This window comes from Lycium ferocissimum, chromosome 2, assembly GCF_029784015.1.
Source record: "Lycium ferocissimum isolate CSIRO_LF1 chromosome 2, AGI_CSIRO_Lferr_CH_V1, whole genome shotgun sequence".
Classification (NCBI taxonomy): Eukaryota; Viridiplantae; Streptophyta; class Magnoliopsida; order Solanales; family Solanaceae; genus Lycium; species Lycium ferocissimum.
The window spans coordinates 51,707,314-51,729,820 of NC_081343.1; the positions used below are offsets into that span (position 1 = coordinate 51,707,314).

The following is a 22,507-nucleotide window of genomic DNA, read 5'->3' on the forward strand; positions in this document are numbered from 1 at the left end:
ATCCACTTGAACCTAGTAACTTCTGCATATACCCTATATATTAACAAATCAATTACATATTTATAAAAGAAAAAAAAAGCAGTTTTTGGGTTAAGTATTTACTTAAAGATGTTGACCTTTGTTAATGATTTCTCTAGTCACAGCTGCCCTTTATGTAAGTGGTGGAGAACATCATTTTAAAATGTTGGGAACTCGATAGATGTCTAGTTCCAAAGGGACAATATCTTTTAATTTAAGTACCAAATTGCCCTAATCTTTGCTTTTATGGGTAAATGTAAAACTCTTAAGTATTTAGCGTGAAATTTCTCAAAGTTAATCATGTTTTTGCTTTGAAACAAAGTACTCCTACTCAACATGGACCTTTGCGGCCGCCGTCTCCTATTATCCCATCTTAGGGTGTCATTAGGGGACTGTCCTATGTAGCTTTATGGAAGAATGTAGGTTAACTTCAAAATAAATATATTTACTATGTGGATAGGCACATTAATGAAACTTTGAAATATGAGAAAATAGCAGTTGGATCTATCCAATTGGCTCTTGTTCTAGTTTGGCGGAAAGGTCAAAAGTATTAAGTCTTGATTCTTGGCTGGTGTAATAGGTGAGGCGAACTTCGGACTGCTCAATTCGTTTTGATATAGAATCACATAGCTCAGACAGAAATCAGAACTAAACTATTATTACATTCATTACAACAACAACGACAACATTTCAGTTTAATCCCACATGTGAAAGAGTGCCGCACTTCTTCTTCGTCTTTTGTGAACGTAAGGAAATTTCGCTTTAGTTTTAGTTCTAAAGTACATTCAATATAAATGTTTACAATTGTGAATACAAGCGAAGTCTAAGCCTTGTAGCAATTACAAACAGCAAACGAGATTAGGATTCATGAATGGTAAGAGAATAATGTAAACGACTAACACAAGGGATATACCTGATTTTTTTGGTTTGAGATTAGAGGAAGTTAAGTAAGTTCCTTGTTACAAATGGAAGTGGTTTAACAGATTTATAGGCTACACTTTAGACTAACGTCTTATAAAATCATTACTATATACAAACTTAAGTATGAAATTGCCGTATCTTCCAAGTAATCTTTTATTTTTCCTTGCAAAAGATTCAGGTGACGAGACAAAAATGCAACACTTAATTTTAGATGGGGTGTCTCGACAAGTATGTTAGAGTATGATAAATCAAAATCTCTTAGACCATGATTCGTGTAGTCCAACGTGCCCATGATCATGCACTGTGTTTTGCTTTGATAAACACCAATTAATTATCTTACAATATAAGAAAATCAACTATAATCATAATATTGTAATTAGTGGGCAATTTGCTGGATTGGCCTTCGCTGGGGGTGGTCTTTAATTTTTGGCCCTCAAATTGATGATCTTTAACTTTTGCCCTTAAGGCAGAATTGACATGGACAGAAATTCTGCCGCTACCTCTACCCATGCAAATTCTGCCTTGCGCATTTTTTTTTTTTTTACTAAGCTGAAGTTCGAACTCATAACCTTGGGGGATTAGGCGAAAGGCAAAACTTAAAGGCTACCATTTTGAAGGACAAAAATTAAAGACCAGCCCAAATGAAGGACGATCTGCGCAAAAAAAAGGTAATTAGTTCCAAGTAGGTCACCAAAATTGATGGGCTCTGTTACAAAGGCCCGAGATTGAAATGAAGCTCAGGATATTCAGTTGGAACAAATAAACTCTTATGCACGAACACCGACATAAACCACAACCTCTAGTATGACCCCTATTCCTTTTAACGAAATAAGCACACTTAATAAGATAATTAGAATCATAATTTTCAGAATTGGATAGACTTATGAGTTGAATAATGATAAGGAAATCGACAACACAAGTGCACAGGTAGATCGCTAGACTCAAAATTGACAAATTCTGCAGCACTAATACATGTAAACCCCTTAATCAGGAATATAGAATATTAATCTGAACCCCTTATCGCCGTATCGTGAATATAACAGTGTAGCGTAATGACTAAAAGAGTATACAATAAAGGCTGGCTCATTTGCTTTGCCAACAAGAGCACCTCCTGGAAGAGAATTTTTTTAGACAAATGTACTTGATGAAATTGAAACTTATACTAAGGCCTCTTCAGCTAGAGATATTATGTCCAAAAACTATACCATTAGTGCATGGTTGCTGTTGTGGCAAGATGGATTCTTGATACTTCGAAATGGGGACCATAATGCATAGAACGAAATGAATCTTTGAGAGAATAGACTTGTGAGAGCAATTTACACCATTTACAGTCAATGAAGCATGGAACTTGATTATATTGCCTTATCAGTTTTCACCAGTCAAATTTGTTGGTTCGCTCAAAACATATTTGGGCAACTCATACTTGGCACCTGCATTAGAAGAATTATTGTAAGTGAGAGATCATCATGAATGGAAGTTGGAGGTGTTGATCGACGCGTATTACAAACCTCTCTCATCATAGCAGACAGTTAAATCAGGGGCCTGAACAATTATTCCAGCACTGTCCACGATTGCTTGTGCAAGGCTCACATCTGCCTCTGCAGCAGCACGTAGCGCATCCCAGATCTCTGAAAATGGAATATAATATGTTGTAAAAAAAAAAAAAAAAACTCATATATTATACTGCTCGGTAATGGACCTTCCTACTACATATGTTGGTCTATTTGCTAATTACAGCAATATATTACCACAACATCAGCTAATACATTCAATAGCTTGACTTCTATTCTAAATATTAGCAACAACCACCGGAAAACAGAAATTAAGTATCTGGTGTCCCGTTCATTTGTGACATGAAAAGCTGAGGTTCAATGAATTGAACGACGTCTCAATTATGACGTGCATGACCGAAAATAAAATAACAGAGGTTTACTAAAGAGCTTTCCCAACTTCTTCCAACTAACAAGCTCCTAGTCATTGGTGCAATTAAAAGGTATCTCCTGAAAATTGACATTAGCTTCCCCTTTTTTAAGAAAGTTGCTCCCTTTTTTCTCTTTTGAAAAGTCAAGATATCATTTTGTTAGAAGTTAAAATTACCAGTATTTGATAAGATAATGTCCCGTTTTTTAGTTGAACTACTTTCAAGAAACTGATGCAGCTTTCTTTCTAGCAAGATAGACATATTTCTGCCTGCAGCAACCTTGCCAAACTGACAGCACCAACTGCAGATAAAAATACAGTATTCACTCATAAAGCTTCGAGTAACTATAGATGGTTAGTGGAAACATTCTCAAGGATCATTAAGGTTGTTATCGCTCGGGAGCATATTGGGAATTTACTTTTTGAAATGATCATGTTATCTGAGAACAGCCGAAATATGATGCATTACTTAAAATTAGATGAAGCATGCATATCAAGAAGGCCAAAGTCATAGATGAACCCCTGAACTTGTCCTCATTTTCCATCTAGACCCCCCAACTGAAACGTTGACCATCTGAACCTCCGAACATAAGATAAACTGTGCCATTTGAACCCCCTCGTGCCAGCTGGCACACGCGTGAAGCTCGCTGCTTTAAACAGAGCGTGAGAGACCAATTTTTTTTTCTTTTTTTGAATTTTTAATCATTAAAAATTAATTTTAACAAAAACTCTATTTTAAAATCTATTTAAATAATTAAAAAAAAATTGAAAAACCCAACCCATCCTCTCCGATAGCCCACTTCACCGCCGCCACTGCCGCCGCCACCTCCTCCTCCGCCGCCTCCTTCGCCGCCGTCGCCGCTTTCTTTTTTTAAATTTTTAATCATTAAAAATTAATTTTAACAAAAACGCTATTTAAATAGATTTTGAAGCGGCGGCGGAGGGGGCGGGCGCGGTGAAGTGGGCTATCGGAGAGGATGGGTTGGGTTTTTCAATTTTTTTAATTATTTAAATAGATTTTAAAATAGAGTTTTTATAAAATTAATTTTTAATGATTAAAAATTTTAAAAAAGAAAGCGGCAGCGGCGGAGGAGGCAGCGGCGGCAGTGGCGGCGGCGAGGTGGGCTATCGGAGAGGATGGGTTGGGTTTTTTAATTATTTAAATAGATTTTAAAATAGAGTTTTTGTTAAAATTAATTGTTTTTGTTGACATGGCTTATTTAAAAAAAAAAAAAAAAAAAAAAAAAAAACAGGTAACATGACATGGCTCCATGTCACTGGTCTATTTTTCCATGTCACAGCAAGTGAGCTTCACGCGTGTGCCCAGCTGGCACGAGGGGTTCAAATGGCACATTTTATCTTATGTTCGGGGGTTCAGATGGTCAACATTTCAGTTGGGGGTCTAGATGGAAAATCAGGACAAGTTCAGGGGTCCATCTATGACTTTGGCCTATCAAGAAATATCATGCTCAGCTTGATTTTCATACACTCGTGAAGTCTTTTTTTTTTTCCTGAAAGAGATATCTCCAAGTTACTAACTACTGGAGCTAGATCGTTATGAGAAAAGGTTAATGCATGATATAAGCACTCCTAAAGTAAAACTTACAGCAACTTATCATCAAGATGGATTCTTTTGATCCGTACTAGAAGTTCCTACACATCATATACTGTCAATCCATTCTACTCAAGCTCTCCATTGATTTTCAGACATCATCACATGTGTATTCTATATACTTTACAATTGGCCTATCTCTAACTGGTTCCTCAAATATAAACACATTGGCCCATAGCATGGTTTAACCTGATCATGCATCCAGCTCTACTGAACCAGTGGTTCCAGCAGGGGCAGCTCAATACAATCAGTGGCCTAAAGCCAAATTTAATAAGATATCATAAAATATTTTTAATAAAGTTCATGTATTCTTTTGAAAATTCACCCTTTTAACCTTTTTTATGCAAATCTCTAAAGTTATCCTTTTAAGGATTAATTCATTCGACTATTTCTTTTTATGGACAAATTAAAACAACTGATTAAGAAAAATTGAGTTTAAAACTATATATAAAATCTTCATAAACAAAAAAAAAAAAAAAATAACAAGAACGAATGTACGGGAAGAAATAAAAATCAGATCCAACAGATAGATATATGTACTAATTAATGAGAGATAGAAACTTAATCTAATTTGCTCACTCATTTGAACAACCCAAACTAAAAATTTTAAAAATAAAATCTTTTATTTATGATAATTAGAAAAATCATATATTATATAGAATTAAATATCATTTGCAAGTGTTTTATAAATAAAAAATTATAATTTTCTCGTACAGTGACACAGGAATGAATTAAATCTCCTTTTATAGTATCAAGTTTTTATTTTAATATCTCAAGTCACTATTATTTTAATTCTTCAGCAAAAATCTTCTTATAACCACTAGAAAATTACTATACGTATTACAAAGTTAAATTTAATATTTAGAAAAGTTCATTATTTTCTTATATAGTCATGATATTAGGAATGTAGTAAATTTTCTTTTCAATTTTTAATGACAACAGAACTTTGCCTCTATTTCAGAACTTTGTGTTAAACTACTTAAATCTTAATATCTGTCAAAAAGTTTTTTGACAACAAAATGAAGGTATTGTATTGCAACACACGGCTGACATTTTATTAACTTGAAAGATCGTTTCCGAAGTTATATAATAAGACATGAGATAATAACTTTTTATCTACAGAGCTATAAACTATAAATACGTATGAATAACTAGTTAGGAGTATATAATAATAACAATGTTTTGGGGCCTGTGACTCAAGGGGGCCTAAAGCAGATGCTTTAGTGTCTTTACCCTTGAGCCACCCATGGGTTCCAGAAACTTGCAGAAGCTAGTAAAAGTTATCAAAACTAATGTACCTTTTCGTCCCCCATAGTGTGGCGCAGTGTCCCAGAATTCATCACGCATCTGCACAAGCTGAGCTCTTGTTATTGGTTCTGAGTGTTTCCATAGCTTTGGTTTTCGTATCTTCTTAACAGTTTCTGCAGATAAAGGAGCAAGACAATATTTGATATGACCAGCGCTCAAGTATTAACATAATGATTTTATGTTGAACCTCTACCAAGAGAAAGAAAGGACAACTCTTAAAAGTTACAAGAATTTTCACATGGTTACAGAAAATTTAACATCAATACTTGCTCTGAACTCTATTAGAACAAACTACAAGTTAAGATTTCATTAATTAAAGTTCCTAGTTCCAGAATCTTTTTTGAATATTCCTTACCTCCAGAATCTACCCACTATTACAAATTTTCCATTCATTTTGTTTTTTATTTCTCTAAATATGTACAATCCTCTTAATAAGAACCTCTGCTTCACATTAGCCTAGTTAGACACGCGGGTTTTATTTTATTTCTTGCTACAATAGTTAAGTACACATGCGTACATCTATGACCAAATTATGAAACAAAACGAGTTCCTATTTAATTATGAAAAAGAAAATAATTTCATGTTTTCAAGAATGGATGTGATGAAGAATGAAGCCACCACTGACTTCTCTAGGTGAAAATGTTGAGTAAAGGAGTAGGATGATAATAAAGGAGCTTACAGCCTCGTAAAATAGTGTGGATGACGAAAGGTAAATTAACTAACAAAAGCAAGGAAACAAACAATAGCCACTTACCCACAACTAATTTTCGAAGAAAGGACAAAGAACGGAAAAAACATATAAAACTAATTGGACAAAAAGGTAAAAACAATGGTTTGTGTTTTGTGGTATCCTTGATGATGAAACCAAAATAAACAAAATTTTATATATAATGTAACAAGGGCAAAGGATATGCCAAAGGGTAAAGGGTCAAAAGTTGTCCATCGCCTACATAAACCAAGTATCTAGACTTCTTAATTCATTGAAGTCCTTATTGGGTGTAAGGTGGACCCAGATCATTATGCTCACTAATAGCCACCAAAAAAGAGTTATATTGGCAATAAACTTCTAATGAATATTGGAAAGCACAAAATGGCACTAGAACTCCTGTCCCACATTTTTGGATTGTTTAATTAGACTATAATTTGTTAATCATGCACTATCCTCTTTAAAAATCAGAATTTCACTTTAGAAATAAAGTGTTAGCGCATCTTTTTTCCCCTTTCGGAAGGCGATTCCTTACTACACTTCAGGACATAGATCAGAATCTTCTAATGCTTTAAATTAATTTAGCTAGCATGCAAAGGACATAGACAAATTTCTGGGAACAGATGCATCTAAAAAGTAGATGGAAACATTACTAGTAATGACATACATGATCTAACACTGATCTAGACTTTATCTTTATAGGAATATAACTCTACTGAAATGCCACAGCCAAGAGCCAAATGATACACATTCAGTTAGATAAAGAACAAGCTGAATAGATGTATTTGAATACTAGCACTAAACAATCCTGTGCACTTCAATATAACATTCTGTAAACACATATTCTGCAGGAGATGAAGGGCATCAGCTACAGAAGAAACCATGTTTATTATGAGGGGAAAAGAAACAAAGATTAGAAGGGTCATTTATAAAGGGGAAATTAGTCCAAAACCAATAGAGAACTTTAGATCATTGAATAGGAAAGAACAGCAGAGCACATGCTCAACGCAAAAGCCTAAAAGATATATGAGAAAGAATAGGAAATCAATTAGAGCAAAATAGAAAACCATGAGACAACTCGAAATACCTAGACCTTCTAATAAAAATCTTAAGCTAGCATACCGATAACTACAACTTATCAAGGAAAATATACGGGCCTAAATTGCAAGTCGACAACAAAACCAAAAGTCCTGACTAATAGATTTTAATAAAGAAGCAACACCGGCATACACACTTAACAGGTTATGAATTGAAAAATATGTCGAATTGCAAAGCAACCACAATTCAAATCATACAAACAAAGGCTAAATCTTTACCATATGTTCATTTACTCAACCTTTAATAAAATGAGCAACAGCCACCAGTGCACCTTTCCGTACCAAAGAAAAGGATCTATTCCGACAAAGAGATACACCACACAAAGTTTTGCAGAGGATAAAGCTTTTCCTGGTGCATTTCTATATTCAGTGTATTCAGACAAATTTTTATCTACTTCGCTTATTTGAGTAAATCACTTTCACAGGAAAGAATCAAACAGTTGACTAACATGCATAAACTTTGATAATTAGGAATTGAAGATCAAACCTTACAAAATCTAATGATGAAAGTGCTTCAGATTTTGACAAAAACTCAAATAAGCTCCACCATCACCCTGTTACTGGCTAAAATATTTAATTTATCAACACTGATTTGATCTAAGGTACATTCTTCATTAACCATGGTTTTTTTTTTCCATCAACATACCAGCCCATGTTGTTTCAGTCCTTTCCTTCTGCTCCCTTTTTTCTAGTTTTGTCCTTATTACATAACTATCTTATTCGAGTAAATTTTTTTCTGTATAAAGCATTGCTTCTCATTTGCCTAACATTTTACACTTATTTGTTACATAATTTTCATTAGATAATATAATGCTCCTTTCAATTTCATTGAGTACATCTATTTAAGTAGCAGGCGAATGTACTCTGCCCGTTGGCCGACCTATTTCCAGTGCATATATTTTGATTTATTTCTGCATCTTTGTCAATAGGTCCGCCAAGTATCTAATTTATTGCTTTCAGGGTATATTATATTGACTCTGAAATAACACACTCCATTTATTTAAATTCTTTTGCACTTAGCTCTTCTTCCAGTTAAATCTTTTTCAGATGTAACTTCAAAAATGAAATATGTATATGACAAGACATATTGTTGGACTAATGCCAGTGATAAGGAATAGTGGTTTCTCTTTATAAGAAAAGGAATAGTGATTTCCCTTCAATCAAATTCAAAGGAAAAAGAAATATCAGTATCATACCGGAAGCCGTTTTTACCACAATATTTTCTCCAACTATTCTTCATTGTCACACCCATATCCTAAGTCAAATAGACAACACATCATTATCCTCACAGGCCACAACTACAACCTAACCCATTAGTATCAAACAGTTACATTATCCAATAAAATGGAACTTACAATTACATAAATAGTACTAATACCTACTCAAACCTAACTCATCTGTAATTATTATTAATATTATTATCAAATATCACTTACTTGAGCACCAATTAAACAGTCAAATAACCAGAAAAACAGTTTAAAAGTTTTCACAATGAAAGGCAAAATCATACATAGCCATGTGTCAGTATAACCAATGGAAGATCTCTAAAAATTGCTAAAACAAATAACTTCAGCAAGAATAACAAGAAAACAATAAACTTCAAATACAAATGCAATCTTTAAACTCAGAGAAAATGGAATTACACAAAGACTCACAATTTATGTTTGGAAAACCAAATGGGTATCTCTAAAAGTTGTAGAGAACAATAATTTCACCAACAATAACAAGAAAGCAATCAACTTTAGAAACAAATACAATCTTTGAACTCACAGAAAGTGGAGTTACACAAAGAAGTCACATTTTATGTTTGGAAAACCTAAATAGGTATCTCAAACAGTTGAAGGAAACAATAATTTCACCAAGAATAACAAGAAAACAATCAACTTCAAACACCAAAAACTCACACCATACATCAAGAAACCAAATGGGTACAACAACAACATACCCAGTATAATCCCACCAGGTGGGGTCTGAGGAGGGTAGAGTGTACGCAGACGTTACCCCTACCTTTTGACGGGTAGGGAGGCTGTTTCCGATAGACCCCGACTTAAGAAAAGATAATAAGCATCAGTAATAGCAACAATATAATAAAACGACGAAGTAAAAGAAACAATCAGATAGTACTAGAGATAAGAACAAGCAATCCAAAGCTAAAATAAAAATAAGAGATATGAGAATGCTAAAACAAAAATACAAGAAACCAAATGGGGTATGAAAACAACAATTTGAGTAAGAAAAAGAAGAAAGCAAAGAAGAGTACCATCTCCTTTGGAAGGTGAGGATCCAGCGCAACCCATAGTACCCAAGAACAACTCAGAGGAGTCAAATTGCCAGTCAATTATATTGACAAATATGCTATTTTTATATGCAAAAAGAAGAGGGATTTTAAGTTGGGTTAGTGTTTCTTTTGAGGAGTATTATTGCGTGTTTACGACTCTCTCACTGACAGCTATGTACCAATTGCTATATATATAGTCTAGCTTTTTCTTATCTCTGCTTTTTTACTAGACCTTTTGATTTTGGGTGAAATTATAAACTTCGTTTTGAAGAAGGCAGAAGGTTTGGAAGAAACCGAAAATTGAGTCCACTATGATTCAATGTAGTGTGACTTTTACAAAATCCCACAACTGATGTTCAATTATTACACGAAATATTACTTTTATTGAGCAAGCTGCTAAAAATTAGTTTTGGGGAACTGATTATTAATTCTAAAAAGAAAAAATCGAGAAATTAAATCAAAATCAGCTTAGGTTGTATTGAATGTTGAGATTCTAGTAAGTATTCTGAATGAAATAACTAGCGACTCAAAAGTTACAAAAGTACCAAGTCACGACTCAAAAGGGTCGAAGTGGATTAGGATTTGCCTGATTTCTTACCTTAATTGAATTCTACCATAATTGTCTTTATTTCGAAAAAGAATTTCTAGGTGGATTAGATTTTCTCTCTAGAGAAGGATTCTACCATATTTATCCCTTGGAGGAGAAGTTTTGCACTATTATAAATTGAGGCATTAGTCATTAAAGAGTCCTTCTATACAAAGAAAATCTTTTTTTGAAGTAAGATTCAATTAAGAAGGGAAATTCAGGACAAATCCTAACCCACTTCCCTTTGGAGTCTTTTATAAATGAAGGATATTCCTCAAACACAAAACACACATAAAAGCATTAGTCATTAAAGAGCCTTATTTAGGAGGAGATTATTCTCGATTTTGTGCTTTTATATTAGTTTTCTCATATGTAGGTCAATTGGCCAAACCATATTAGAATAATATGCTTCTTTTAATATAGTTTTCTTTGTCGTTTGATTTATCTTCGTTTAAGGTTTGTAATTATAAGCATCCGCATGACGCCCTGATTATTTCAATCCCAACAAAGTGCACAAATAACCATTTTAGGACAATTATTTAAACAATAACCGAAATTTACAAAGTTTTAAAAGTTTAGTCATCTTTAGACCTCCGGGTATGAAGTTAAGACTCTGAAGGTTTGAAAAGAAGAAGAGCAGCAATAGGAGCGGCTTGAAGTTTTAACAAAATTGGCTAAACTTAAAACTTGAAATAATTTTTAGAAATTGAATATGTCTTAAATAAGGGTGCTAAAAGCGGCAACCTGGTGTCATTTCTCACTCAAAAGGCCAGTCCTTTATGACATTGCACTTCAGCCAAGCCATAACTCAAAAACCAGTCTCTTATGATATTGCAATTTTTAAAGGCTCTAGTTCGACTAATTTTGAATTAATGGATTCAGATAAATAATTATCAATCAAGCTAGAACTGTTCCAATGATCTAGAGTTGAAGAATAAACAGTGTACCTGTAGCAATTAGTATATACTATTAGACAATCGTATTAGGTAAAAGAGGGGGATTATACTCAACCGCTTCTTGGCAAAGAAATGGCGCTCGCCGTTTCTTTGACGACATGAGCTGACAGCTTTGGTAAATACATTTTGGAACCAAATAACTAGCAAGCAATACATAAACTTACAAGCATAAGAGGTTGTAACATGATTTCGGAAATCAAAATGCCTTGATCTGTTGATCATACATAAGCAAACACTAAGTACATAAATTTGGAGAGACTAAACTTTCTGTAAAAACGATTCCTTCAAGGGTATGACATTGAGGCCATAATCGAAATGGTCCTTTGGATGTCCTAAATACAGTGTGGAAACTTTCAAAATATGTGCAGTGGAGTAGCCCTTCACCATCCGCAAAATTATATTTTGGTCTGGTTGAAAAAACCCCGATATCTCGTATGGTAAACAATTCAGTCCAAGATTGCTTGACAGCATAGTCTTTCATCACCCATAATTTAAAAGTGCCCTCCTTCTGATGAATAGAAGTAGAACAAACACAAAGCATTCCTTCCAATACTGAAGCGTCAAAATTGGTTTCTGATGAATAGAAGTAGAACAAACACAAAGCATTCCTTCCAATACTGAAGCGTCAAAATTGGTATATGTCGATGTGCAGCGCATTCGCTCAGGCAACGATATCTCTCTGTACACCTCTTTTGAAATACTAAATGAAACCATACAATAATTTTATGAATAACCGATCCAATGAAATGCTCCACGTACAAATGCCAAAGAGCTCCGACCACCCAACATATTGCGAATGCCACTAGGATTTTTATCAATTTTTTTCCAGGATCCACTTCTCAGCGCAAGAATTTCACTAGGTACCATGCAATGATCAGTTGGACCCACGTTGATCTGAAGGATCTTATAGTCATCATTAGTTGAGTGATATCCCAACCCGCAAGCAGAAATTTCATCCAGTGGAATTCTGGATGAGGAAGTACTATTGATTCTCTTGTGGAGGGGTTCCATAGCAAAAGGATGCGACGTTTATAGTAATAACTATGAAGCCCGATAAGAGACAAACCATCAAAACAAGAAAAGATTCTGCCATGCCGTGGTTTAAAGTTTGAAGGGCAATCAAGTTTTTGTACATCCTCAACCGACGATAAAGAACAATAGAAGGAATTCATATCATAATCATGGCGTTGTTGGTAAATAAGAAGTTTTTTGAAATTTTGATTATTCTTGGCATGATTGAGATGCTTCATCACATAGTAAGGGTCAGACATTAATGTCTTCCAAAATTTTGAAACGCATTTGACTCGAAGAAGAGACCGCACCAGGTAACCTACTAAGGATGTCCATAATTATTTCCTCTTGATTGGAAGTGAATTTCCATGGCCTAGATAGGACAAGGCAATTGCTTTAGTAATTCACAGGTTTTGAGGATGCTAAATATTTCGGGCGCACACACTTGCATACACAAAATTTAAGAACAAAAATTAAAGAAGAAAGCTCCAGCAATTAACAAACAAAATAGGCTTTTCAAGTACACAACTTATTCAGTTTACCGTGATTTGGTTGAGAATACTGGCCAAGGCCAACAATTGCTATGGTGGTTGTTTCAAAAGAAAGGATACTTTTTTGTGTTGTAATGAAGCTTCTTCTTCTCTATTGCTTTGATTTGAGTCTTTATACTTTTCGGAAGAAGCTATGGAAAGTTGCACATCTGTTATTGAACGCATGCAGAGAGCATATTTAAATACAGTTACAGTGATGAAATAAGAAGACTCCTAACTAAACACTAGTAGTAATAAAGTAGTCTAACAAAACAATGACTGCTGAAGATAAACACAAACTAAACTACTGCTACTAACATGTACTGTCCCAATAACCAGTTTGTGAATTGTCCTCTGTTCTCACAATTTGCTAAGGTACGTTCCATTTCTTTCTTATTTTTAGGCATAATATGCTCACTCAACTTATTGAAATTATCTGGTAAAGTTACTTATGATTGTTAATTTATTCCAATAGAGTCACTCAAGTTCACATATTTATTTTATAACTATCGCTAGAAAGCTCTTGACAGTGATAAATATTCAAAATAGTCCCCTTATATTTGGTACAGTTAAACCTCTCTATAACAACATCATTGGTTCTGAAATTTTTTTACTACTACAACAAATGAATAATGATTATTATACACTTATAATAGTATTTGCTGTTTAAAAAAATATTTAGTTGTTATAAGCAAAAAAGATGTCAAATTCTAAATTTAACCACACTTGTTATAAAGAAGGGAAATCTTTTGTATATGGGACTCATGTCTAAACTTTATAAACTCAATGCAATGTAAACATCAATTAATATACTTCCTCAAGAAACCGGTGCCACAACTCAAATGACAATGAACAATCGGTCACGGTGATTTAGTGAATGCATCTCAATTTGCACTATTCATTAGCCTAATAGGGTATATTGACTAATTTAATGGGGTACTGGACTTAGTATTAAGTATAGGGGCTCATGTCTAATCGATTTAGATAATTATAAAGTATAAAAATTCCGAATATCAAAAAATCCTAAGTCCCAAAACTTAAATCCAATCCAAACTTTTAAAAAGCTAAATCAAAAACCCAATCCGTAAACAGAAAACCCAAACTAAAAAATAAATAAAAATCGAATTCGGATTTTGCTCAAACTATGACCAACCCTAGTTGTTTAGCGTAATTTATTCTAAAATAAATAATAAATTTGTTAGTAAAATAAAATCCAGCAACAATTATCAAAGCTCCCTTTATGCTGTAGTTATTCACAGGAAAAGGAAAAAGAAGTGAAAAAAAGACAGATAAACCCCACGTGCTGTAGTTTATTCTCAAAACACAAGTACACTCACTGCCGCCGGTAATCTCGTGCGTGTGTGTATTCAAAAGGTTCTTAAAATTTAGCAAGTGAAGAAAGACACTTTGGTCTTTGGGAAGAAACCTGGTGCATCCACTTAAACGGTATTTCTCTTTTGCTTCTTGATTTAATAGTATAAGGAATCTGACTGATTGTGTTTGCTGATCTGTTAATTTTCTTGTTTTTTCAGTTTCCACTGTCACATCAAATTACCCTTTGTATACAAATAATTTCTTGTATCAAAATATTACTATAATCTTCCCTAAATTTTCTTCTTCTTTTTTTTTTTTTTTTCCCCCGCAATCAAACAGTTAAAAATGCTGGCTTCTAAAGGAGCAGCTGTCTCAGATTGTAGAGTGATGAGGACCTTATTCTTCCCCTCCAAAGTATGTAATATTAACACTCTTACAAATGAGTTTGTAGTTTCATATTTGTTTTTATTATGTTAATCCGAAGACTATGCCTTTATACTTCTTATTGTAAACTCTCTTCATGTCCAGTTTTGCCTTTTCACTTGACTCTAGAATGCTGTTCTTATGTTGTTTCCTTTTAAAGAGGTCAGATTATTAAGTGTGAACTATTAGGATATGTGAGAAGGTACCATTTTCCTAGTACATGTTAAGCTGTTGAATATTGGCAAACCATGTAATTTGCCTTTTTTGCTTAAACAATGTAGCTAATTTCGTCCTCTATTCTATTATATGTGGTTCTGATGCACTTTTTCCACTTCTAAGTAGATATTTCATTTAACGATTACAACAACAACAACAATATACCCGGTGTAATCCCACAAGTGGGGTCTGGGATGGGAAGGGTAGAATGTACGCAAACCTTACCCCTACCTCGAGGAGGTAGAGATGCATTTAACGATTACTTTATAAAACTTTACAAGGTATTTGACACACAAGTGCTAGATTATTTTATGGAAAACATGTTTAGGCCCTACTTCAAATGCTTCCCTTGCACTGATGAACCAAATGTGCTACATAAGGGAATCGATACCTTTGATTTTCTGGTTCATTGGCCCAGAGTAGTGCATAAGACTTTATGAACCAATCAGCTCCATAAGGGAATCAATACCTTTGATTTTCTGGTCTTTTGGGTACTCTATCAAGATATTCTAAATTTGGCTTAAAAATCGCACCTTTTTTTTTTTTTTTGATTAAGCACCGGGTGTCTAGCCCCGACTAATCCCGGGGTGCACGAGCCCTCGGCAAGGAGTTTCCCGCAAGTGCACCACGGTAATTCGGCAGCTTCGCATTCGAACTTGAGACCTTGAAAGGGAGCACCCCAAGCACCTTTTTAATCAAATCATATTATTGTTATCCAGATTTCACATATACCAGTTGTTAGATTTGGACGGAAAAGCTCATTTAAAGCCTACAGTGCCAAGATGGAGCTCTCTATCACACGACCTGATGATTGGCATCTTCATCTTCGTGATGGTGACGTTCTTAACGCAGTTGTCCCTCACAGGTTTCTAGTTAAATACTTAAGCTGATGGTGTGGGACTCCAATAATATTTTTTTTACTTCTTTTTCCGACTTTGTTAAATTCGGTTTCTCTCTCTTGATTTTGACTTGTTCTTGTTGCATTATTTGATAAAGTGCACAGCACTTTGGGAGGGCAATAGTCATGCCAAATTTGAAGCCTCCTATCACTACCACCGCTGCTGCTGTAGCATACCGGGAAGAAATATTGAAATCTTTGCCTGCCCATAGTGATTTCAATCCTCTTATGACACTTTATTTGACAGATACAACCAGTCCTCTGGAAATCAAACTAGCAAGTAAGTCCAATATACTTCTGATATGGAAATATCTCTCATTTAAAATAATACTAGATGTTATTCTTCTATACTATGACTGCTTAAACCAGCTGGTGCATATATGACATTCTTCTATCATAGTGCAGGCATGTATTTTAGGGAACAAAAAGTAAATTTCAGTGAGTGAAAACGGTTATATAAGCATCAATAAGATCATGATAGAAAAGGCATCTGTAGAAAGCCAATTAGGTGAAACTTTTAAGTAGAGCTGGTTTTTACGGGACATTGTAATTCTTTATTAAATGTCATTTTAAAGCTGACATTTTATTTTTGCTATTGTGACAATTTATATCTATGGTTAGTCAAAAAACTATTATTCACTGCAGCCATGCTTCTAGCATCCTACTTAGGTGGTTTTGTATATTTTTTCAGATGGTTGTATAATTGGATCTAGAGGGTCAAGGAAATGTAGTTCAAAGTTCGATCATAAGACCTGATAGTTCTCTTCAAATTTAATCAGAAACCAATTTTTGCCTGTTTCTTTGCTTCTAGGATCCTACTTGGGTGGTTTGGCTTTCTAGATGTTTGTAAAATTGGACCTAGGTTTCAGGAAAGTGTGATTCCTAATTTCTTCTAGAGACATTAAAATTGAAGGCTAGATTCTTGGCTATCAGCCAACCTTTGTGTTTTTTGGTCTTCTTATTATGTCTATATTCGTGTCAGATCATAATCCTTGACATTTTGAAGTCAGTATTCCGGTCTCTTCTCCTTTACAAAGTCCGGCTCCAATCACTTGTGAGAAAATCTAAACATGTCAATATTTGTAGCATTTAGGAGTAAGTTGAAGTGATTGTTTATTGTCATCTGGGTGCAGTTTTTTTCCAATGTGAATAGCCCATGTTCATATTTTTCTTTCCATGAAAGCATTTTAGTATCATCCTTTTTTCTTTTTTTATTTTATCTATTTTTTGTCCATTGTTTCTACTAAAATGAGACTAGCACAGGAGAGAGCCAGGTCGTATTTGGGGTGAAGTTGTACCCTGCTGGTGCCACAACAAATTCTCAAGATGGAGTGACTGATCTCTTTGGGAAGTGTTTACCAGTTCTACAGGAAATGGTTGAGCATAATATGCCTCTGCTGGTAAGTTGATGCTAAACTTGGCACTAAGTGATTCTTCTTGTTTCACTAGAATGTTGCATAAACTCTAATATATTTTCGAACCTTACCAAAAAAAAAAAAGTTGCCATTTATCATTGTAGAAAGCCACAAATTCAAACTTGTCTCTTTATGTCAGTGCTAAGTCTAGGTTTTAGCGGTGGCTTATGCATATTTTGAAGGTTAGTCTTCTTCTTGAGAGGTTATCTTGTCGAGAGTTTATGTTGGGAAAACACTTAGGAAAGAAGTTTCAGTAACCTCTCAATAAAGCATTTTGCCTCTTAACAGAACAAAAGCTTTGATACTCTCAAGAGCAGGACACTCAGTAATGATACGTTCAAAATTTTAAACACAAGTGGGACAAAAAGATAATATATATTTTAAGAGAAGAAAATTGCACTCAGTGAAAGAGTCTCTCCGAGTAGTAAATGAAGCTGCAAAAGAATGACGTCACCTGCTATAAGGGTGCACAAAGCATGTTCTCGCCCTTTACTGCCAATTCTGCAGCAAGCTCACTAACATGTACAAACTTTGCCATGTGAATTGAACTTTTCACAGTGCATGGTTTTGTCTTTGCATTCGTCAGTTAAAACTTAAAAAGAAGTAAGACATCATTGATTGCTGCTATCTTAAGGTGTTGATTACTTTTCACCCTATTTAAGGCGTTATTACAGATTCATTATCCTTTTAATTCTTATGGTAATACTGGTTCATCATTGAGTTTTACAATGACGGATGTTATTTCATCCATTTTAGTTGGGACTAGCATTTCATAACAGAGCAGTAAGCTTATGGCTACTGGAGACAGCTAGACTTGATCTCATCAAGTCTCTTATCAACATATTCTAGTGCTCTGGGTTTTCAGGATTATTGTTGGTTTTGATTTCAAATAGAAATGTTGTCCCCTGTTCCTTGAACCTTCTCTTATTATTTCATGCCTATGCTAGCTGCTTTTCTTGTTCAATTTATCTCTTGGGTTATTGTAAAATAGATTCACCATTTAACTGTCACGACTCAACCTTAATCGTCTCTTTTTCTCCCCCTAAATATTCTGCCAAAGTTTGTGTTTTTGTCATTTTCCTTGAAATGACTTCATTTCATAGGATTTTATGTATTATAGTTGACTGCAGGTTCATGGAGAGGTTACAAATCCCGAGGTTGACATGTTTGATCGAGAAAAGGTTTTTATTGAAACAGTTCTAAGACCTTTGGTTCAGAAATTTCCACAATTGAAGGTCGTGATGGAACATGTTACCACCAAGGATGCTGTAAAGTTTGTTGAATCTTGCACTGAAGGTAATATTTTCAACTTGATCCCCGTCTTGGAACTTTACTCTTTTTGTCAGTTGAGAGAACCCTATTGACCTTCCTTTTTCAAATGCTAATCTTGCTATCGTTTTTCTAAAGGATCTGTTGCAGCGACTGTCACCCCACAGCATCTTGTTTTGAACAGGAATTCTCTCTTCCAAGGGGGCTTGCAACCGCATAATTTCTGCCTTCCAGTGCTCAAAAGAGAGATCCACAGTAATATCTTTTATCCTTTCATATTGGTGCTCAGATTCTTCTTCTCTTGTTTGGTGTTTGTATTTCGGTTTCAAGAACAATCATGAAGTAACATTACTTTTACATTTTGGAAAACCAACTAGGATTCTCTTTTGGTAAGCACCTGTAGTGACTACGACGTCATGTAACCTTGTTTGGTTCAATGGAGGGTAGGGGAACTTGTTCATTTTCTTCTCCTGCATAAAGTTCTTACCATTAACCTTCACTTGTTTGGTTGGTCTCCAACTGAAGTGAAAGAGGTTGATTTCCTAATTTCCCAATTTTAGACAGTCCTGAAAAATTGAGTTGTGTATCCTACACTTTTGCTTTTTCCCAAACAAGGTTAATTCTTTCCTCCTCGTTTGCTTTCCTTCGAGTGAGTCCTTTTTCACTCCAACCAACCATAATGTATGAGAATATAGCTTCTTCTTTCTTGAGAAGGTAGGTAAATGTATGAGAATATAAGAGTGAATCCTTTTTCATTCCGACCAACCCATAGTGTTGAGAATATAGTGTCTTTTTAGAAGGTAGGTAAATGTATGAGAATATTTTTTTTAGAAGGTTATAATTTATTGTAGAATTTCCTCCAAGGTTATTTTTGAGCTTGTGGCTCTGCCATTTTTGGCTTAAGCACCTTGATGGATTGTTCATATGTTTTTTCCAGCTTTTCTCAGGTAAGGATGTAGTTCAACAGATGCACACCTTCTTAGTTAAAAGCTTAAAAGGATCTAGCGTGCAACTTATATCAATTGATTATGCCTTATGTCCAAATAGTTTGGATCGGCTATGCACGAATCCTCTGCCTCTACTCCTGGTTAATATTGTTCCATTTTAAAATTAGAGGTTCTGTAAATCTCTTTTACTTTGCCTCCACGGACATTCAAGTGTCTAAAAAGAATAAAAGGTAGGACTTACAAACACTCTACTGATGCGGTAGGACTTCTTTAACTACACCTGGCAATGGTGTGGAACCCTTGCTTATACTTTTTCAAATCAAATATTATCTAAGATATACTGTGACCATAACTAAGAAAAATTGGATTAAACGGCTATTGAGCCATCTACCTTGAAATTTTGAAAGTTAGGTAAAAGCTATATTTGCCTGTAATTGACCCTCCTTTGAGCATAATAATTTTTGGAATTTTCTTCTTTTACCTGAAATTTTGTTTTTCCTCTTTGTAAAAGTTATGAAGGTGTTAGTCTTATTGGTGATAATATGTGTCAATCACTACTTGATCAGGCTCTCTTTGGTTTGCTAACCCTATCCATTGCTTTTCGTTTTCCTAGACCTATGAACTTGTTGAATATTTGATGCATTTGCCGCTGTGAATGTGCTAAAAAAAGAAATGAACGTTTGGGCTGAATGTCCTTGTTGAAGCAAAAGGTGCTTCCATATTTTTAAGAATTTGCCTTGTAGGGTAATGGTCAATGTGACTTGGAAAAGGTACTTCAATCACTTGCATAAATATTTTTGAAATGAAAAAAGTAATTAATGGGAAAAAAACTCATCTTTATTACTAATAGATTCGTTACTCACATAGTTACAATCTATTGGTTTGGTCTTGTCCCATTTTCCTGCTACTTTCCTCTTTTCTCTTGTTCACTTGGTATATATTATAATCTGAGCAAGTTCACTTTGGATATTACAGGGCAGGCTCTTGTGTCAGCTGTAACAAGTGGAAGTAAAAGATTTTTTCTTGGGACTGACAGTGCTCCTCATGATAGACAAAGGAAAGAATGTTCTTGTGGATGTGCTGGTATTTACAATGCTCCTGTAGCCTTGTCAGTATATGCAAAGGTGTTTGAGAAGGTAATTGCGATAGATGTCTACAGTGTTTCTTACGTGTGTTATATTTCTTGTTTGAAGTTTGATGTTGTCTTCTTTATCCTGTTACCTTAGTTTCAATTGATATAGGAGATGGATGAATACATGTTCCTAACCATGTCTTAAAGTTTTCTTCTTTACTCAAGACCATATTTATCTTGCAGCCACGATAACAAATTTTCTCATATTGTCGTGTGTTGAATTATTTCATGTTGTAATGTCTCTAACTACTTCTCATGGGTTCTTAATAGTAACTAATAACTACTGTGATATGTCAATGACAAAAATTTGGTTGTCTGCATTTTAGGAAAATGCACTTGACAAGCTCGAAGCATTTACTAGCTTCAATGGACCAGACTTCTATGGGCTTCCTAGGAACAATTCAAAGATTAAGTTGAGCAAGACGCCATGGAAGGTACCCGGATCATTCTCTTATGCATCAGGAGATATTGTTCCCATGTTTGCTGGTGAAATGCTCGACTGGTTGCCCTCTCCTCTCTGAGAGAAAAAAAAAATGAGGTTTGCATTCTCATTTTTCACTCTTTCTTGTACCGTAATGTTGTGATTCAACAAAAATGTAGACTTTAGGGGTATTCATCTTTCCTTTCCTGTTGATTAGATATTATCAGAACGATAAAGTCAATTCGATAATATCGTTTCAGCCAATCTTTTTTATGAAATGATAAGAAGGCTTTCTGGATGTGACTGATATTTAAAGCTTTAACTCCTTTGTTGTTCGATATATCGGCCTATGGTTCGAATTTAAATTAAGATCAGGTGAAGTATACCCAAAGAGCTGTATTCTAAATTTGGTCATCTGATCTTCAGGGTTTACTGATTATGCCTTTTTCTGTCCTCTGCTTATTATGACCTTTTCATTTCTTCCAATAGCGGCTTCTCCTTAGGCCACACAACCCTCTCTACGTAGAGGATAAGATGACAGAATGTCATTTAAGATGCTTATCTTGTGTCCACCTTTGATGTGCTGGTTTGTAGGTGCGAAATCATAATGAGTAAAGGTGTTAAAAAGGGTGAGTAAATCAAAAATCACGGAAGTTGTCTTTAAAGACGTATAATCTCTTGGATTCAAGGCAAAGAGACAAAATATATATAAACAATACCAATAAGCTGAATTAAATTTTAATCTAGCACGTTTACTTTAGGTCTAATATTTGAAGGAGACTTTAATCATGTAAGAGATTTATTTGTTAGTAGAAGCGAAATCTATGTCTTTTCTTTCTAGTTTTAGTTTCTATGATTTTAAATTGATTTGAGTTCAAATAAGAAAAAATAGAACATTGCGATTGAAGCATAGTTATTATTGTAAGTGATCATTTTGACCTTTAGTTCTTTCCATTTTCATACTAAACTACTCATAAAAAAGAGACAAAATATATATAAACAATACCAATAAGTGAATTAAATTTTAATCTATTTACTTTAGGTTTAATATTTGAAGGAGACTTTAATCATGTAAGAGGATTTATTTGTTAGTAGAAGCTTTTTTTTCTTTCTAGTTTTAGTTTCTATGATTTTAAATTGATTTGAGTTCAAATAAGAAAAAATAGAACATTGCGATTGAAACGTAGTTATTATTGTAAGTGATCATTTTGACCTTTACGAGGTTCTTTTCCATTTTCATACTAAACTACTCAGAGGAAAAGAGACAAAATATATATAAACAATACCAATAAGCTGAATTAAATTTTAATCTAGCACGTTTACTTTAGGTTTAATATTTGAAGGAGACTTTAATCATGTAAGAGATTTATTTGTTAGTAGAAGCGAAATCTATGTCTTTTCTTTCTAGTTTTAGTTTCTATGATTTTAAATTGATTTGAGTTCAAATAAGAAAAAATAGAACATTGCGATTGAAACGTAGTTATTATTGTAAGTGATCATTTTGACCTTTACAAGGTTCTTTTCCATTT

The 22,507-nt window shown here is 34.3% G+C and overlaps 2 protein-coding genes across 5 annotated transcripts; one reads left to right on the plus strand and one right to left on the minus strand.

The window, feature by feature from the left end:
• Window positions 1-21,276, plus strand: LOC132043723 (dihydroorotase, mitochondrial). Of its 3 annotated transcripts, none has more exons than XM_059434188.1 (9): window positions 1-12; window positions 14,596-14,671; window positions 15,616-15,761; window positions 15,893-16,074; window positions 17,058-17,194; window positions 18,340-18,505; window positions 18,617-18,733; window positions 20,401-20,561; window positions 20,884-21,276. In XM_059434188.1, exons 2-9 carry the CDS (start codon window positions 14,603-14,605, stop codon window positions 21,076-21,078), a joined length of 1,173 nt encoding a protein of 390 aa, XP_059290171.1. In that variant the 5' UTR covers window positions 1-12; window positions 14,596-14,602; the 3' UTR covers window positions 21,079-21,276. The 3 variants fall into 3 exon arrangements, with proteins under 3 accessions (XP_059290171.1, XP_059290180.1, XP_059290166.1); XM_059434183.1 differs by lacking the exon at window positions 1-12 and adding an exon at window positions 14,325-14,389 and having other exon boundaries at window positions 14,597-14,671; XM_059434197.1 differs by lacking the exons at window positions 1-12; window positions 14,596-14,671 and adding an exon at window positions 14,082-14,389.
• LOC132043712 (uncharacterized) lies at window positions 1,839-10,443 on the minus strand. Of its 2 annotated transcripts, none has more exons than XM_059434178.1 (4): window positions 9,843-10,443; window positions 5,770-5,892; window positions 2,448-2,567; window positions 1,839-2,369 (listed from the first exon to the last, which is right to left on the minus strand). In XM_059434178.1, the coding sequence occupies exons 1-4, from the start codon at window positions 9,877-9,879 to the stop codon at window positions 2,305-2,307; spliced, it is 345 nt and encodes a 114-aa protein (XP_059290161.1). In that variant the 5' UTR covers window positions 9,880-10,443; the 3' UTR covers window positions 1,839-2,304. The 2 variants fall into 2 exon arrangements, with proteins under 2 accessions (XP_059290161.1, XP_059290157.1); XM_059434174.1 differs by lacking the exon at window positions 9,843-10,443 and adding an exon at window positions 7,279-8,750.
• Window positions 21,277-22,507: the final 1,231 nt, after the last annotated feature.

What these genes read in the sequence shown, in the direction of transcription:
- LOC132043712 (XM_059434174.1), bottom strand. Translation starts at nt 7,411, where the DNA reads ATGACCCTTCTAATCTTTGTTTCTTTTCCCCTCATAATAAACATGGTT. An exon ending in CACAGGATTGTTTAGTGCTA is followed by an intron (nt 5,893 to 7,278) that starts GTATTCAAATAC and finishes CTTTATCTGCAG; the next exon opens with AAACTGTTAAGAAGATACGA. An exon ending in TGTCTGCTATGATGAGAGAG is followed by an intron (nt 2,370 to 2,447) that starts GTTTGTAATACG and finishes CTTCTAATGCAG; the next exon opens with GTGCCAAGTATGAGTTGCCC.
- LOC132043723 (XM_059434188.1), top strand. Translation starts at nt 14,603, where the DNA reads ATGCTGGCTTCTAAAGGAGCAGCTGTCTCAGATTGTAGAGTGATGAGG. An exon ending in CCTTATTCTTCCCCTCCAAA is followed by an intron (nt 14,672 to 15,615) that starts GTATGTAATATT and finishes ATTGTTATCCAG; the next exon opens with ATTTCACATATACCAGTTGT. An exon ending in TCTGGAAATCAAACTAGCAA is followed by an intron (nt 16,075 to 17,057) that starts GTAAGTCCAATA and finishes AGACTAGCACAG; the next exon opens with GAGAGAGCCAGGTCGTATTT.